General features: G+C 38.5%; 1 protein-coding gene across 3 annotated transcripts in view; it reads left to right on the forward strand.

Annotated features, from left to right (window-relative positions):
- Positions 1-16,631, forward strand: part of ZNF713 (zinc finger protein 713) — a 47,483-nt gene that overhangs the window by 27,485 nt on the left and 3,367 nt on the right. For all 3 annotated transcript variants that reach the window (XM_064593032.1, XM_064593031.1, XM_064593030.1), the window contains 2 exons: positions 8,036-8,162; positions 8,488-8,580. In XM_064593032.1, coding sequence (XP_064449102.1) covers positions 8,129-8,162; positions 8,488-8,580 — 127 coding nt within the window. In that variant the 5' untranslated portion in view covers positions 8,036-8,128. The remainder of the gene's footprint in view (positions 1-8,035; positions 8,163-8,487; positions 8,581-16,631) is intronic.

Consider the following 16,631-nt stretch of genomic DNA (forward strand, 5'->3'; position numbering starts at 1 on the left):
AGGCCCCTGACTGAGCACCCATCTGACAGCCAGCACCAACTTGTCAGCCATATGAGCAAGCCATCTTAAAATTGAATCTTATGGCCCAAAGTTGAACCACCCCAGCTGAAACCAAATGGGACAAAGATAAGCTAGCCCCACTGAGTCTGCCTGTGTTCCGGATTTTGTGAGCAAAATAAATGGTGGTTGTTGTTTTGAGCTACTAAATTTTGGGGTAGTTTACATCCTATAACAATAGATTGTTATAAGATGTAAATTAATAGAACCCTTATAAGAGATCAGTTTAACAATATATATCAGAATTCCAGATCCATAGATTCTTTTACTAGATATCTTTGGGAAATTGATTCTTCAGATAGACTTGTTCACAGTTACAAAATAATATACATACAAGATAATTCATTGTAACATTATTTATAATAGCAAGAGTAGAAAACAGCTAAAATGTTTAATAGATTAATTAAATGTGTAACTGTTCAGTGAAAAAAGCAAAAATGCGAAAGAGTATCTATAGTACACTATTTTTTTTGCGTAAGAAAGAAGAGGAAATAAAAGCATATATATACATGTATTTGCTCATTTGAGCAAAAAGGAACACCAGAAGGTTGAAATTTAGTCTGAGATTGGTTGCCAATAGGGCTTGAATGAGAATGGGTGAAAAAAAGACAGATGAAAGGGTTGGGGGTTGTTGGTTGTTGAGGAAAAGGAGGGAGAATGGGAGGAGGGCCTAAAATTGAATGCTAGCAAAAACAAATGAACCAAACTGTATTTCAAATTACTGACATGACAACACTGAAGGAAACAGGAAAAGGAGTTAACCTTTAAAGCTAAATAATTGGGACTCTTACCCCAGAGGCTAAAAGCAAAGCAACTGTGAACACTGAACTGGTAGGCTTCTTTTGTACAGAGGCATGAGTTAGCATGAAAAGAGAAGAGGATAGAATGAACTCTGCCACGTTGGATTAGAATTAGAGGTATCAGTGTGAACTCATGGGTCTTAATACATATAGCTATGTGTAGAAATGATTGTGGTGTTGTGTGTGTGTGTTCATGTATACATACATCATTACATACATATCTCTATTTCCCAGATACAACCACTGAGGGGCCTAGAAGCAATAATATCCCAGTAGCATTGAACATACCTAGTGCCCATATCTTAGTTTTTAAATGCCATTCTCCATTAAAAGGAACTAGACATAACATTCAGTATTTGACCAACAGAACAGAGCATGAGACACTGCAACCCTGCAGATCCTCTAGTTAGAAGCAGAGCCACTCAGTATTTGACCATTAGAAGGAACCAGGGATCGTTGAAGAAATGGCTAATTCCAGCTGTGAGGCAAAAAAGCACAAAATGTACCTTGAAAGGATGTTTTTCTGTACCCAAAAGTAAAATGCTCAAAAAATGATAAGGATATGTCAAAAAGACATGGAAGCCAGTTTGAATGGCTCCTACTGGCTAAATCTAGGACAATCTGAGCAGTAAAATAAGTAGTGATAACAAATGATTATAACTCATTGAATATAAGTGAATAAATCCACCCAATATAATTAATGAATAAGAAGGGAAACCTCTTCATCACAGTAGAAAGCCAACTTATACAAAGAATGATAGATTTAGAAAAGCACCATTTAGCAACTATCATAATTATAATTGATTCAGGCAAGAAGTATCAGTGCTAAAACTACTGGATAAAAGTTTGAGGAAGAACAAAATATTTACACAGTCTCAAAGTATCTCCCCCACAAGATACTTATTAATTACAGGATGAAATAGTAATTTTGCAGCCGATATTACTGGTAGATAACCACTTTAATGACATTACCAAAGTTAACATTGCCAGGAATGGAACTAGTCAATAATGTGCCTCCTGATGATTCACTGACAAGAATCGAGTATCCGTACTATCCCTGCCAAAAGTGTATGGTGTGAATCTACTCATGAGGAGACGTTAGAGAAGCCCAAACTGAGGTTTATTCTCAAAATAACTAGCCTGTCCTTTTCCAAATATCTGTTATAAAATGTAAAGAAAGGCTTAGTAACTTGCAGATTAAAGGAGACAAAAGATAGAAGACAAATGCAGTGCACCATCTTGAATTTTCTTTTGTTATAAAGGACATTTAGTGGAATCTGAATAAGTATATGGTTTAGACAACAGTACTGTATCAATGTTAATTTCCTGATTTTGATCACTCTGCTATTGTTATGTAAGAGAATTCCTTGTTTTTAAAATATAGGCATACCTTGGAGATATGATGGATTCGGTTTCAGACTACTGCAATAAAGCAACTATCAAATGAAAAAAAAGAATTCCTTGTTTTTAGAGAATAAACACTGAATTTTTTAGAGGCAACGGGACATCATATCTGCAACTTACTTTTAAACAGTCTAGAAAAATTATAGAAAGAAAAAGGGAGAGAAGAGGGAGGAACTTTTTTTTATTCTTGCAACTTTTCTTTAAGTCTGAAATTATTGTCAAAATTCTTTGAGTTTAAAAACAATAATGAAGCCATATCCTAATATGTCTGAAATGGTAAGATTTCCAGCATTAAATTGTTAAGTTAAAAAACAATGTATACAGGGCGCCTGGGTGGCTCAGTTGGTTGGGCGACTGCTTTTGGCTCAGGTCATGATCTTGGAGTCCCTGGATCGAGTCCTGCATTGGGCTCCCTGCTCGGTGGGGAGCCTGCTTCTCCCTCTGACCCTCCCCCCTCTCGTGTGCTCTCTCTCTCTCATTCTCTCTGTCTCAAATAAATAAATAAAATCTTTAAAAAAACAAAAAACAAAAAAACAAAACAATGTATACAATACATTACCTCTGAGGTAAAAAAAAAAAAAAAGTGGGAGGAAATGAGAATCCATATTCATATTTGCATAAAGAATTCTGGGGAAATACACTAAAAACTATGAATAGTGATTGGGTGTAAGAGCTGGATAGAGAGGAAAGAAGCCTGGGAGAGTGCTTTTTTTTTTTTTCCCCCAAGTACTTTTTTGTATGTTTTTATATTAATATAAATTAATATTCTAATTAAAAATAGAATTCAAATAAGGATATTTTTTAAAAGAAGAAAAAAAGAGAAGAAACTGGCAACCCAAGTGGAAGATCATCATTAGAATATATAGAAGGAGGGGCTCCTGGGTGGCTCAGTCGGTTGAGCGTCTGCCTTTGGCTCAGGTCATGATCCCAGTGTCCTGGGATCAAGCCCCACATTGGGCTCCGTGCTCAGCAGGGAGCCTGCTTCTCCCTCTCCCTCTGCCTGCCTGTCTGCCTACTTGTGATCTCTCTCTCTCTGTCAAATAAATAAAATCTTTAAAAAAAAGATATAGAGGGAAAGTACTAATTAAAATAGCCAAAAAAGGAACTACAAAGGCAGATATTAAAGAATGTAGACTATTAATTCCTTGCTTTCTTCACCCTGGTGCTACCCTTAAGAAGCATGGGGAAAGTAGAATGGAAATTAGAAATAAAAGTCACAGAGAGAAAATATTCATAAATGCAGAAAAGACATCTTTGTGGTATGATGGTAAGAGCATAGGCTTTAGAATAAGATCAAAGATGAAATCCAGTTCCTGCTATTTATTAGCTGTATGTTCTTGGATAAATTATTTAATTTCTTCCAGCCTTGGTGATTCATCTCTAAATTGCCTATGTCACTTAATTGAAATATATTTTAGGAAGATATGTTATCAAAGCATGAAAATTAATTTAAGTAAAATGCTACTGCTGTACTTAAATATTGACTGTTAACTTATGGGGGAAAGCACTTATTTGTAACACCACACTCATTCTAAAGAGTATTATACCCATGAAATGGGTGGTATTTTGGAGGGATTAGGTAGTAAGGGAAGAGGGGGAGGTATATATTGGTTCTATGTGCCTGTGTTTATATGTGTGTGTATCTTAGAGCAAAAGTATTATTAAAAAGCATTGACAGTGGAGGACAGGGAGGAGCAAGATGGCGGAAGAGTAGGAGACCTGGGTTTCGTCTGGTCCCAGGAATTCAGCTGGATAGGGATCAAACCATTCTGAACACCTACGAACTCAACAGGAGATCAAAGAAAAGAATAGCAGCAACTCTCTGAACAGAAAAGCGACCACTTTCTGGAAGGTAGGACATGCGGAGAAGTGAATCCGAGGCGATATTCGGGAAGATAGATGGCGGGGGAGGGGGCCTCTGTCGGCCGCTTCTGGCAAGTGATGGAGCCCCGGAGCACAAAATCAGAACTTTTAGAAGGCTCCGCTGAGGGACGTTCTCCAGTGGCTAAGCGGGGATTAGAACCCTCGTGGGAACAGTGTAGTCTCAGGACCCTCGGGGTCACAGGAAGACCGGGGGTGCCTGAGTGCGGCAGAGCTCCCAGGTATCAGAGCAGGGAAGCCGGCTGCAGAGACGGAGCCCAGGCGCGGGCTCTCAGCTCGGGGTTGCCATAAACTGTGATCCGCGGCACAGTCGGGCCACTACTCCTCCAGCAGGGACCCAACAAGCGGCAGATCCGGGGAGACCCCCCTTCCTCCCCTGGAAGGAACGACCTGGGAGTGCACTGCAGGGACCTACTGGGTTTGGAGACTCCACACGGGGTCAGGTGCCAGAGATAGAGATGCTTGGTCACAGGCCGGGTGAGCACTGAGTGCGGCCGGAGATGGAGGAGACAGGAGTGATTGACTGCTTTTCTCTGGGGGCACACTGAGGAGTGGGGCCCCGAGTTCTGAGCTCCTCCAGGGCGGAGATTGGGAGGCTGCCATTTTCACTCTCCTCCAAAGCTGTACGGAAAGCTTGCAGGGAACAAAAGCTCCCGAGAGCAAATCTGAGCAGATTACTTAGCCCAGACGGGCAAGGGCGGGTCAATTCCACCTCCGGAAAAGACATTTGGGAACCACGGCAACAGGCCCCTCCCCCAGAAGATCAGCAAGAACGGCCAGCCAAGACCAAGTTTACCGATCAATGAAATGGCAGAACTCCAGCACTAGGGGAATACTGCACATAGAATTCATGGCTTTTTTCCCATGATTCTTTAGTCTTTCAAAGTTATATTTTTTAACTTTCTTTTTCTTTCTTTTTTTTTTATTTTTTCCCTTTTTCAACCAACATCTTATCAATTCCTTTTTTAAAAAATCTTTATTTTTCATTTTTAGAGTCATATTCTATCCCTTCATAGTAGTTAACCTTATTTTTGGTATATATATGTAAGTTGTTCTCTCTTTAAAATTTTGGAATATAGTTTCTTCTAATAGACCAAAATATACCCTAAATCTCTAGTGTATGGCTTTATTCTAGTCTCCTGCCTGATCACATTCCTCCCCCCCTTTTTTAAAAAGCCTCTTCTTTCTTTTTTCAACCAACTTCTTCTCAATTCCTTTTATAAAATCTTGTATAATTTTCACATTTACAGTCATATTCCATCCCTTCATCATATTTACCCTTATTTTTGTACATATATAAGTTTTTCTTTCTTTAAAATTTTGGGAGGCACTTTCTTCTAACAGACCAAAATACACCCAAATCTAGTATGTGGCACTGATCTATGCATCAGGCTGATCATATTTAATCATATTCTGTTTTCTTTTTGTTTTTCTTGTTTGTTTTTATCTTTTTTTTTTTTTAATCTTTTTCCTTTCTTTCCCTTTCTTTTCCCACAGTTTCAGGTCTCTTCTGATTTGTTTAGTATATATTTTTTCTGGGGACGTTTTTACCCTGTTAGCATTTTGTTCTCTCATTCATCTGTTCTCCTCTGGACAAAATGACAAGATGGAAAAAATCATCTCAAAAAAAAGAACAAGAGGCAGTACTGACTGCCAGGGACCTAATCAATACAGGCATTAGTAAGATGTCGGAACTAGAGTTCCGAATGATGATTTTAAAGATACTAGCTGGGCTTGAAAAAAGCATGGAAGATATTAGAGAAACCCTTTCTGGAGAAATAAAAGAACTAAAATCTAACCGAGTCGAAATCAAAAAGGCTATTAATGAGGTGTAATCAAAAATGGAGGCTCTAACTGCTAAGATAAATGAGGCAGAAGAGAGAATTAGTGATATAGAACACCAAATGATGAAAATAAAGCTGAGAAAAAGAGAGATAAACAACTACTAGATCATGAGGGCAGAATTCGAGAGATAAGTGATACCATAAGACGAAACCATATTAGAATAATTGGGATTCCAGAAGAAGAAGAGAGAGAGGGGCAGAAGGTATACTGGAGCAAATTATAGCAGAGAACTTCCCTAAGTTGGGGAAGGAAACAGGCATCAAAATCCAGGAGGCACAGAGAACCCCCTCAAAATCAATAAAAATAGGTCAACACCCCAACATCTAATAGTAAAACTTACAAGTCTCAGAGACAAGAGAAAATCCTGAAAGCAGCTCGGGAGAAGAGATCTGTAACCTACAATGGTAGAAACATTAAATTGGCAACAGACCTATCCACAGAGACCTGGCAGACCAGAAAGGACTGGCATGATATATTCAGGACACTAAACGAGAAAAATATGCAGCCAAGAATACTATATCCAGCTAGGCTGTCATGGAAAATAGAAGGAGAGATAAAAAACTTCCAGGACAAACAAAAACTAAAAGAATTTGCAAACGCCAAACCAGCCCTACAAGAAATATTGAAAGGGGTCCTCTAAGCAAAGAGAGAGCCCAAAAGTAACATAGACCAGAAAGGAACATGGGCAATATACAGTAACACTCACCTTACAGACAGTACAATGGCACTAAATTCCTATCTTTCAATAGTTACCCTGAATATACATGGGCTAAATGCCCCAATCAAAAGACACAGGCTATCAGATTGGATTAAAAAACAAGACCCATAGATATGCTGGTATATATATTCAATGGAATATTATGCAGCCATCAAAAGGAATGAAATCTTGCCATTTGCAACGATGTAGATGGAACTGGAGGGTATTATGCTGAGCGAAATAAGTCAATCAGAGAAAGACATGTATCATATGACCTCACTGATATGAGGAATTCTTAATCTCAGAAAACAAACTGAGGGTTGCTGGAGTGGTGGGGGGTGGGAGGGATGGCATGGCTGGGTGATAGACACTGCGGAGGGTATGTGCTATGGTCAGCACTGTGAATTGTGTAAGACTGTTGAATCACCTCTGAACTACACTGTACCTCTGAAACAAATAACACATTATATGTTTAAAAAAAGAAGAAGAAGAGAGCAGGAAGGGAAGAATGAAAGGGGGGATATCAGAGGGGGAGACAAACCATGAGAGACTATGGACTCTGAGAAACAAACTGAGGGTTCTAGAGGGGAGGGGAATGCGGGGATGGGTTAGCCTGGTGATGGGTATTAAAGAGGGCATGTACTCCATGGAGCACTGGGTGTTATAGACAAACAATGAATCATGGAACACTACATCAAACACTAATGATGTATTAACATAACATAACATAATTGTTATTTGATTAATATAACATAATTTAAAAAAAGCATTGACAGTGGAGAAAATTTAGAGGTGACCCTTTTTTATTTGAATATCCTAACTGTAATGAGGCAGTGTCTTTTACTGATCCCCACATGCATCATGTGTCTCCTACTCTGAACCAACTGTTTGCCCTTGTTGCTTTTTTTTTTTTTTTTAACCCACTGGATTATCCTCTCTCCAATTCTGTCCAGTGTTTAAAAATCTGTTGAGAATACACAAAATCCACCAACTTGACACCTCCTTACAGTATTTCAACCAATTCTGAAATCTCTTATTTCTGAAATCTTACAGCATAAATTTCCCATATTTTTTAATTGTTTAGATGATGAGAGTCTTTCCCTTGCAACAAACTGTAAAAAGCTTAAAAGCAAGCATTACTTCATGCATGTTTTTATGTCTGACTTGAAAGATGATAGATACTAATTGTTGTTTCAAAAATTTTGACCTAGATTACTGAGAGAGAGCCCTGAAGACAGCACAACGGCTCAGACATCCTAACCTTTTTCACTGCTGCACCTTTGCCCCTTCCCCTACGGGCCCCTGTAAAAACTGGTGTCTGGCTAAGCAGGAATGCACTTGATATTTTCAGGAATCACTGACATTCCAGGACGTGGCAGTGAACTTCACCAGAGAAGAATGGGACCAGCTGTACCCTGCTCAGAAGAACCTTTACCGAGATGTGATGCTGGAGAATTACAGAAATCTGGTAGCACTGGGTAAGGATGTTTTCCCTGTAAAAGTAGAAACCATTCTAAATGGGTTTATTTCCTTAAGTGGTGAAAATTCCCAAATCTTTTGTGAATGTAGTTCAGAATGCTAATCAGTGCTGGAGACAGAGGGCCTTTGTTTCCTGCTGTTTCTCCTCAGGTAATAGGTCTTGACTTTATTGAGTTTGAGATGGGTAGCTTTATTTTGCTGCTTCTGAAGTTTCCCCTTTCCAAATCCAGAGGCCCTAAAGACCAAAAAGGTTGGAAATGAGTTCTGAGAGAAATTTTTGTTCCTTGTACAAACTTCTATGACATACATTTTTTCCATGAATAGGACATCAACTTTATAAGCCAGAGGTGATCTCTCATTTGGAGCAAGAGGAGCAGTGGGTGATGGAAAGAGACAGCCCACTGGATACTCACACAGGTGAGGAGCAAGCATTTGGGTATTTGCTGCTCAGTGATGAGAAGCAGTTGCTTCTGAAATATTCAACTTACTGTGCTCTAAGTCTCTGCCTCTGGGATTTAAAGAATACTGAGGCCTTTTTAAAAATCCAGTTTATGTTTGACTTTGTTCCAAAGTGGAAATGGCCCTCTTATTTTTTTTCCAATTAAACAGATAATATATACTTATTATTATTATTTTTTTAAAGATTTTATTTATTTATTTGAGAGAGAGAGCACATGAGAGGGGGGAGGGTCAGAGGGAGAAGCAGACTCCCTGCCAAGCAGGGAGCCCGATGTGGGACTCGATCCAGGGACTCCAGGATCATGACCTGAGCCGAAGGCAGTCGCTTAACCAACTGAGCCACCCAGGCGCCCCAATATATACTTATTATTAAAAAATTCACACAACACAAAAGTTAGTGTGAAGGTATTAATTTTAACGTTCATAAATACCTTGATGTTGCAAATCTCCACATAGCACTTTCTGTTTTTTATTCATACATCCTCTCAGTATTCTTTAAATCTTTCTTTTCCATATCAAAGGTCTTCTGCCATTTTTACCTGCTTTTCATTTTTTCCTTTTATTATCAAACTCTTTAAACTTGTCTAAAACGCATAGCCTCAATTTTAATTCTCTTGATTACCTTTGTGATATGACCCCTATCCTATCTGTACTATTAAAATTGTTTTCTTGGAGATTACCACTAACTTCCTTCAGTCAAATCCAGTGGCTAAAACAAACAAACGAACAAAAAACAGTTATTGTCTCCTATGATCTTGTTGCATTGGATTGTGTTGACTTTACTTTCTTGAAATTTTCTTCCACTCTGGCTTGTGATGTACACAATTCTTGCTTCTTGTAGTCTGTGTCCAATATCTCTATCTGCTCCTTCACTGCTTTCTCTCCCTTTTTCTTCTTCTAAAAGCATGCATTCCTATAGGCTTGGTGCTCTGCTCTGTAGTACATTGTTTTTAAGTAACCCTTCTATGGTATTTTCCCATTTCTATATTTTTAGCCTCAATATTTCACCCGTATTCTCTTCCCAGATTTTTAGATTATATTTTTGTTTATGAATGTCATGCTATCATTTTAATTAAGTATTTCAAAACCTGGATCTGTTGACGTTATACTCTCTCTTTAAAGCATCCATTAAATATGAGAGTTCTTAACCAAAAAAACAAAACAAAACAAAAACCCCAAAACCTCAGCTCCCTATTGTTGGCATACCACCTACAATGTTCTGCCCGGTTATATTAGTAAGTAGTTGACTTTTAAATGTATGCCAGATACTGAGTTAGGTATTTTACACTCTAGTTTATTAAGCCAGGCTAAGCTACCCCATCTCTATTTAGTTTCCACCCTGATTCTTTGCTCTGGCACCTGGTTTTCCCATTTGGACTTGGTTTTCTGTCATTCAAACTTCAGCTTCTTTTTCAAGGTGGCTCTGACTTGGCTGTCCTTCTTGCTTCTAGTGCTCCAGGTCATCTTGGGTAGGAAACCTGTTCCTCTTTCAGCCTCAATGAACCTGAATTTTGGTCTGACCAGTGCTGGCATCCCATGGGTAGAAGCTAATAAAACATTTTTTCAGGAACCCCTAACACTTTCCCCAACAACAGTAGGTGACGTTATTTCTATGAATCTCCACACCTTGAAACCTGGGAAGTAGAAAACTAAAGGAAGAAAATGAAAAACTCCCTTCCCACGTGAATTGCCAGCATAGGCACTTACAGCGAAGAATTTCCCTTAGGTATGTATTTTTTCCCCACAGGCATATCCATTTGTAAGATCCAAGCTGTCTCCCATTATGTCCCTATCCACAGACCCCCAGCTAGAGAAAATAATTGCTAACTTAAAATTTCCAGAACTTATTTTGTGGATGCCTAAGGCTCTTGGTTCACAGGTCAGCTTGAACAAATGACTTCCTCCTTCCTTGTCAGGAATAAGCAGCCTGGCCATCTCCTCCAAGGAGACAGCTTGCATTTTTGCAATATCCTGTAAGACACAGGAACACAGTGACTGGTTCCTCTTATGAGGATGTGGTAAAACATTTCAGTTGATGGACTCATCTAATTCTGGCTTGCCCTCTGGGGTACTCCTTGCCTTACTGGCATCTACTGATGCCTATTTACCTAGAAACATCTTCCTCACTAAGGTAAGATCCAGAAAATGTCCAGTGGATTTAGCAACAAAGAGGTTAGTAATTATATTAATTAATAAGAGAAATAACAGGGGAGTGATTAGTAGTTACCAGTTAGTACATTGTTGAGTGAACAGGAGATAAAAAGGTAGACCTGGTAAGTATGCAGTATTCTTACAAGATGCTAGAATGAGAAAGGGAGACAATAGAGGATATATGGGAGAATAGAAGGTGGTGTCAAAAGAGGGTTGTTCTAAGCAGGAATGGTTTTAGCTTATTTATAATACTGAAGGGGAGGGGTTAAAAGAGGGAGCAAGTAGAAAATAGATACAAAATACGGAGCAAGGTTCTAGAAGAGATGAAAGTGGGATTAGGAAGGAGATTAGGGTGATTTTGTGTGTAAGTAAGTTTGTTGGTGGCAGATTTGGGGGAGTTCACACATGGTTATTTTCTATTTTCTTGGTAAAGTTGAAGGCAAGGTCCCCTATTGAATGTAAAGGAATGGTGGGGGTAAGTACAGAACTTGAGGAGCACTTGCTCTAGCTTACTAAGGTCAGTGGAAGCTGACCAAAGAGATTACCAAGCAGGATCCAAATGAGATTTTGCCCTGTGGGTTTGTGGTTTCCAGTGTCTATGCATATGCCATTTCTCCTGTTCTACTCGGCACCAGAAAGGCTTTGTAGAGCTCAGGCTGAGGGCCTGTTAGATGGGTGGAACTAAAGGAGGAAAACTGAGAGTTTGTTAATTCAGGTGATTTGACATAGATTCCAAGAAGTGACAAGAAGTAAAGTAAGGCCTGAAGAGGACTGGAAACTAGAAAACAATAGAAGAGTCAAAGCAGGGGAGTTCTAGATGAGATCAGAAAGCAAGTAGAATGTGAATAAGGGCATAGTCTACTCACTGGGCAAGAGAGTGTGACACTGAGTTTGAGATTCTTTATATGGATCTAAGTTCAGAGTATAACTGTATTAATCAGGTAAATAATTGTTGAAGTGGAGTGAAGATAAAAGCACAAACAACTACCAGTTAGAAAATAAGATGGAAGAGAAGAGCCCATTTAATAGTAACTAAAAAAATAAAACACCTAGAAAAAGAAATTTTTTTGCTTTTGATAGAAAATCCTTTATTGTTCAATCAAGACATTTATGGTGTTGGTTGGTTTCTAGTCATCCCTATGCACAAAATAAATATAAGTAACAGAACAATATATCAAATATATCAAACAATATATCAAAACCCACCTGAACTGTCACATGTGACAACTGACTTATATAACGGATATTCATTTGGGGGGAAACAACAAGACTGTAAACTACCTAAATGTTGACCAATAAAGGTTAAATAAATTATGGTATGCACATACATTAATTACTGTATAACCATTATAAAGAATGTGGATGGGACTCCTGGGTAGATCAGTTGGTTGAGCATCTACCTTCGACTTGGGTCATGATCCCAGGGTCCTGGGATTGAGCCCCGCATCAGCTCCCTGCTCAGCGAGGAGCCTGCTTCTCCCCCACCTACTCCCCCTGCTTGTTCTCTCTCTCTCTCTCTTTCTCTCTAAGCAAAATAAATCCAGGCATTTTCCAGGAAAATGGGCACTCTATACTTGAAGCAGAGTCTATTGTTTCTGGGTCACCAGGTCTCAAGGAAGGAAGGCAGCCCCAGTGCTACAAAGGCCCACCTAGAAACAAGCCAGGCAGAACACTTGCCTGCCTTCCCCCAATCTCCACACAGCCAAAATTAATCACCTTGTGACTCACACATACTCCAATGCTTGCTTGAAATAAAGCCCTGCCATCAGGATACAGGGTTCAAATGGAAGAGAAATTCAAAACAATTAGGGAGCAAAATTAAATGTACTAGAAATAAACTTTTAACAAGAAATGTGCAACACCTGCATGAGGAACTTTAAAACACTCTGACAGGGGCACCTGGGTGGCTCAGTTGGTTGAGTGACTGCCTTCAGCTCAGGTCATGATCCTGGAGTCCCAGGATCGAGTCCCACATTGTGTTCCCTGCTCAGTGGGGAGTCTGCTTCTCCCTCTGACTCTACCCCCTTTCGTGAACTCTCTGTCTCTCACTCTCTCTCTCTCAGATAAATAAAATCTTTTAAAAAATGTTTTTAAAAAATTTTTTCAATTTAAAAAAAATTTAAAAAAACACTCTGACAGACACAAAAATAAACTTGAATAAATGGACATACCAAGATGTCAGTGTCCCTAATATACATGTAATGTAATCCCATAAAAAGTGCCTTCAAGATTTTAGAGGAATCTAGAAGCTCATTCTAAAGTTCGTATTGATTATATGTTGGCTAATTGAACATATAAAAAAAAAAAATAGAAAAGAAAAGAGCCAAAACAAAAATAATCTGGAAAACTCTGAAAGGAAAAACAATAAAAGGGATTATTTAAACTAGATAATATACAATAAAATTTTATTAGAACAAGGCAGACCAACTGAACAGAATAGGAAATCCAGAAATAGACCCAGATGTATGCAGGAGTTTAGTATATGATAAAGGCCTTATTTCAAATCAGGAGGGAAAAGGTGGACATCTTAATAAAATGGTATTGAGACAACTGGTATTTAAAAGGTAGACCTTTTTTTTATTTGAGTATAATTGACACACAATGTTACATTAGTTTCAGGTGCACAACATAGTGATTCATCTTTATGCTATGCTCACCACAGGTGTAGTTATAAAAGGTAGACCTTTTAATGAATAGTGAGTAGCCATCTGGAAAGAGATAAAATTGGATCCATAACTTACCCTTAAACCAAGATACTCCAAAGGAATCAGAGACATTAAATGTAAAACATGAAACAATAAGAGACCTGGAAGAAAACACAGGAAAAATCTTTTATAACCTTGAAATAGGGAAATCATTTCCAACTATGATTTAAAATCTAGAAGCCATAAAAGAAAAGTTTATACATTCAAAAGACACAAATCCCCAAACTCTGCATGGTGTAGAATAATAAGCAGGGTAAAAGGCAAGTGGCAGTAAAGGGAAATATTTGCAACTTATATCAAAAGGGCTAAGCTCCCATTAATAAAAGGCTCCTCTAAAGCAGAGGCCAACAGCCCAATAGATACACATAACTGAACAGTTCCTAGATAAAGGAATACAAATATATTTAACATAAGGAAAAATGTTCAGCCTCACTCATAAGAGAAACACAAATTGAAAATACAGGTAACCTTTTCTCACCCATCAGTTTAGCAAAAGTCCAAAAATTTGTCTGCACACAATGTTGATAAGTCTGTAGGGAAGAAAGTACTCTCATACATTGCTAGTATAAGATGAACCACTGGTCAACATAAGGATATCTTAGATTATCAAGGGGGGGGTTCCTTTCCAGATAACCCTGTTTGGTGTTGTAGACTCTTTGTATGAACAAAACATTGTCTACAGTCACATGTTTTTGTAAACAATTTTATGGGAACCCAGCCACACTCACTCTGTCACTCATATTGTGTGTGGCTGCTTTCACACTATGACAGCAGAGTTGAGTAAACAATAAAGCCCATATGACCTACAAAACCTTAAATATTTACTATATGACCCTTTACAGAAAGAGCTTACGGACCTCTGCCAAAACAGTTTTTAATTATTTATAACCACCACTCATTTAAAAATTCATTTTTATTGCAACCCATAAGGTATGTATAATCTATAAAATTGAGACAAAATCTTACCAAACAACATTTATCCTTACTGCTATGTCTGATGAACTTTGATAGTTTCTAATCTTTTTTAGCCTATTTTGTTTCAGTTTTAATTTATTGTTCTACCCACTAAATTAATTTTATAACCCACTATAAATCATGGCACTTTTTTTTTTTAATTAACAAAAGAGAACTAGAAATACTATAGTGCTTTACACATAGAAAGGATAAGCTTGGGGCGCCTGGGTGGTTCAGTTGGTTAAGTGTCTGCCCCTCAGCTTAGGTCATGATCCTGGCGTCCTGGGATTGAGCCCGCATTAGGCTCCCTGCTCGTGCTCTCTCTCTCTCATAAATAAATACATACATACATACAATCTTTAAAAAAAGGATTAACTTTTAAAAATGTTTTCCTCCCTCTTCTCCCTAATTCTTTCCTTTTCTCCCTCCTTCTCTCCCTTCCTCTTTCCTTTCTTGTTTCCTTTCTTCCTACTTGTAAATAATTTCTTTCAAAAGGCATTGGATGAGGCTTAGTTGTCTACTAGATGAGGTATGCAGTAGTGCAGAAGGCCCTTCAAGATGTTGTGGTTGCCCAGTGGCATCACAATATGCTTATACTAAGATCCTATCTAGAAGGTATCCCTTCTTAGATACAAAGGATGTCAGAGGTGTAGGTACCCTAGAAATCTAATTTTATTAAAAGCTCATAACCCCAAGAGTTGATCCAGGGAATATGGAGTCAGTGGGGACAAATAGTAACCACATTGAGACTACAGTAGTCTGTGCAAATCCCCTATTTTTCCTGATGTAGAGCCCTTAAGCTCCTGCAAGAATAATGAAAGCCTGATGAACTCCTGCAATAAGCTAAAGAGTCTTAGTCTGTAGCCACGACCAAGATATTGCACTTCATTTAGAACTTGGGCACAAAATAGAATTCATGTCATTCTCATAGTGTAGACCCAGGAGGCTCTTCTGCTTCCATATCTGAAAACACTTTCTTCCCAAGCAGCACTTTTTCTATAATCTCAGACAACAGAGGGGTAGGCAATATAAGATGTGATAGGGAATTGATTCAGCAGAAGTATAAAGTAGGACTTGGGAGCTTCAGTGAATGGTTGGGTTTCTAGCCAGGTAAGGCCAAACCAGGAAGAAAGTAGACAGTGGATAATGAGAGAACAATACCTCTACATGATCTCATATACATAGCTTGATGAAAGTGTTCATCCTCATCAATGCTCCTTTTAAGGTAAGTTGCAGTCATGTCTGCTAACATGAAGGCTTAGGTTAGGTAAGGAGCTAGAGCAAATGGATTAGAATTTGTTCTTCACAAAAAGCCCAAGATAATCACTGTCTCAGCCTGGCGTCTAGACTCTATACCCTGGCATCCCACTGGGATGTAGATAGGTAGCCCTGAGATTGAAGATCTGATGTGCCTTGAGGGTATCCAGAGTGGGGGAACAGTGCCTGTATAGTCCATGCATTGTCACTCCTGGTGTCAGTAGATGGCAAGTCTGCCAACCAGCAGCACTTTTCCCTTTTCACTCAGAGACAAGACATGGAAAGAAGGCAGTCACCAAAGTAGCCATGAATATGTTGATCAAGCTGCCATGTTTCCAGGAATAAACAAACAAAAGTTTTGGAAGCTAGGTCATAGGGAATGAAGGCCCTGAATTCTACTCCTAGGCAGGAGTTGTGTCTTCAAATTCCAGTCAATTATTCTAAACATTTTAGAGCGAAAGTCCCTAGGCAGACAAAAGAATTTTGGCTGAAAATAAAGTGATCCAGTTGATAATTTGGTTGAAATGGTCAATTGGTTTAAAACAAATCTTTTAAATCACTATTTTTCCACATACAATTTTAGACCAGAGTAAGTTCTGTTTGAGTATCTTTTTGTATATCTTTAAGCATATTGATCTGTTTTCACAATTTTCTTTTTTTTCTTTCTACAATTTCTATTTCATGTTTGGCCAACTAACTATTCTTGCCATGCTGTTTGCGGTAACACTAAGTCCAATGCAACCTCAATGTGAATTGATTAAAAATACTTATATGATACATCCATAAAATTGGATATTTTACAACCTTTAAAAATTATGGAAATGTATTTGTTGACATGGAAATGTGTTCAAGATATGCAGTAATGAAAAAAAAGAAATATACATGGGCACCTGCGTGGCTCAGTCCGTTAAGTTCCGGCCTCTTGATTTTGGCTCAGGTCAT

The sequence above is a fragment of the Mirounga angustirostris genome, unplaced genomic scaffold, assembly GCF_029215605.1.
Source record: "Mirounga angustirostris isolate CCGP_5_RB_7025 unplaced genomic scaffold, mMirAng1.0.hap1 SCAF_5, whole genome shotgun sequence".
Classification (NCBI taxonomy): Eukaryota; Metazoa; Chordata; class Mammalia; order Carnivora; family Phocidae; genus Mirounga; species Mirounga angustirostris.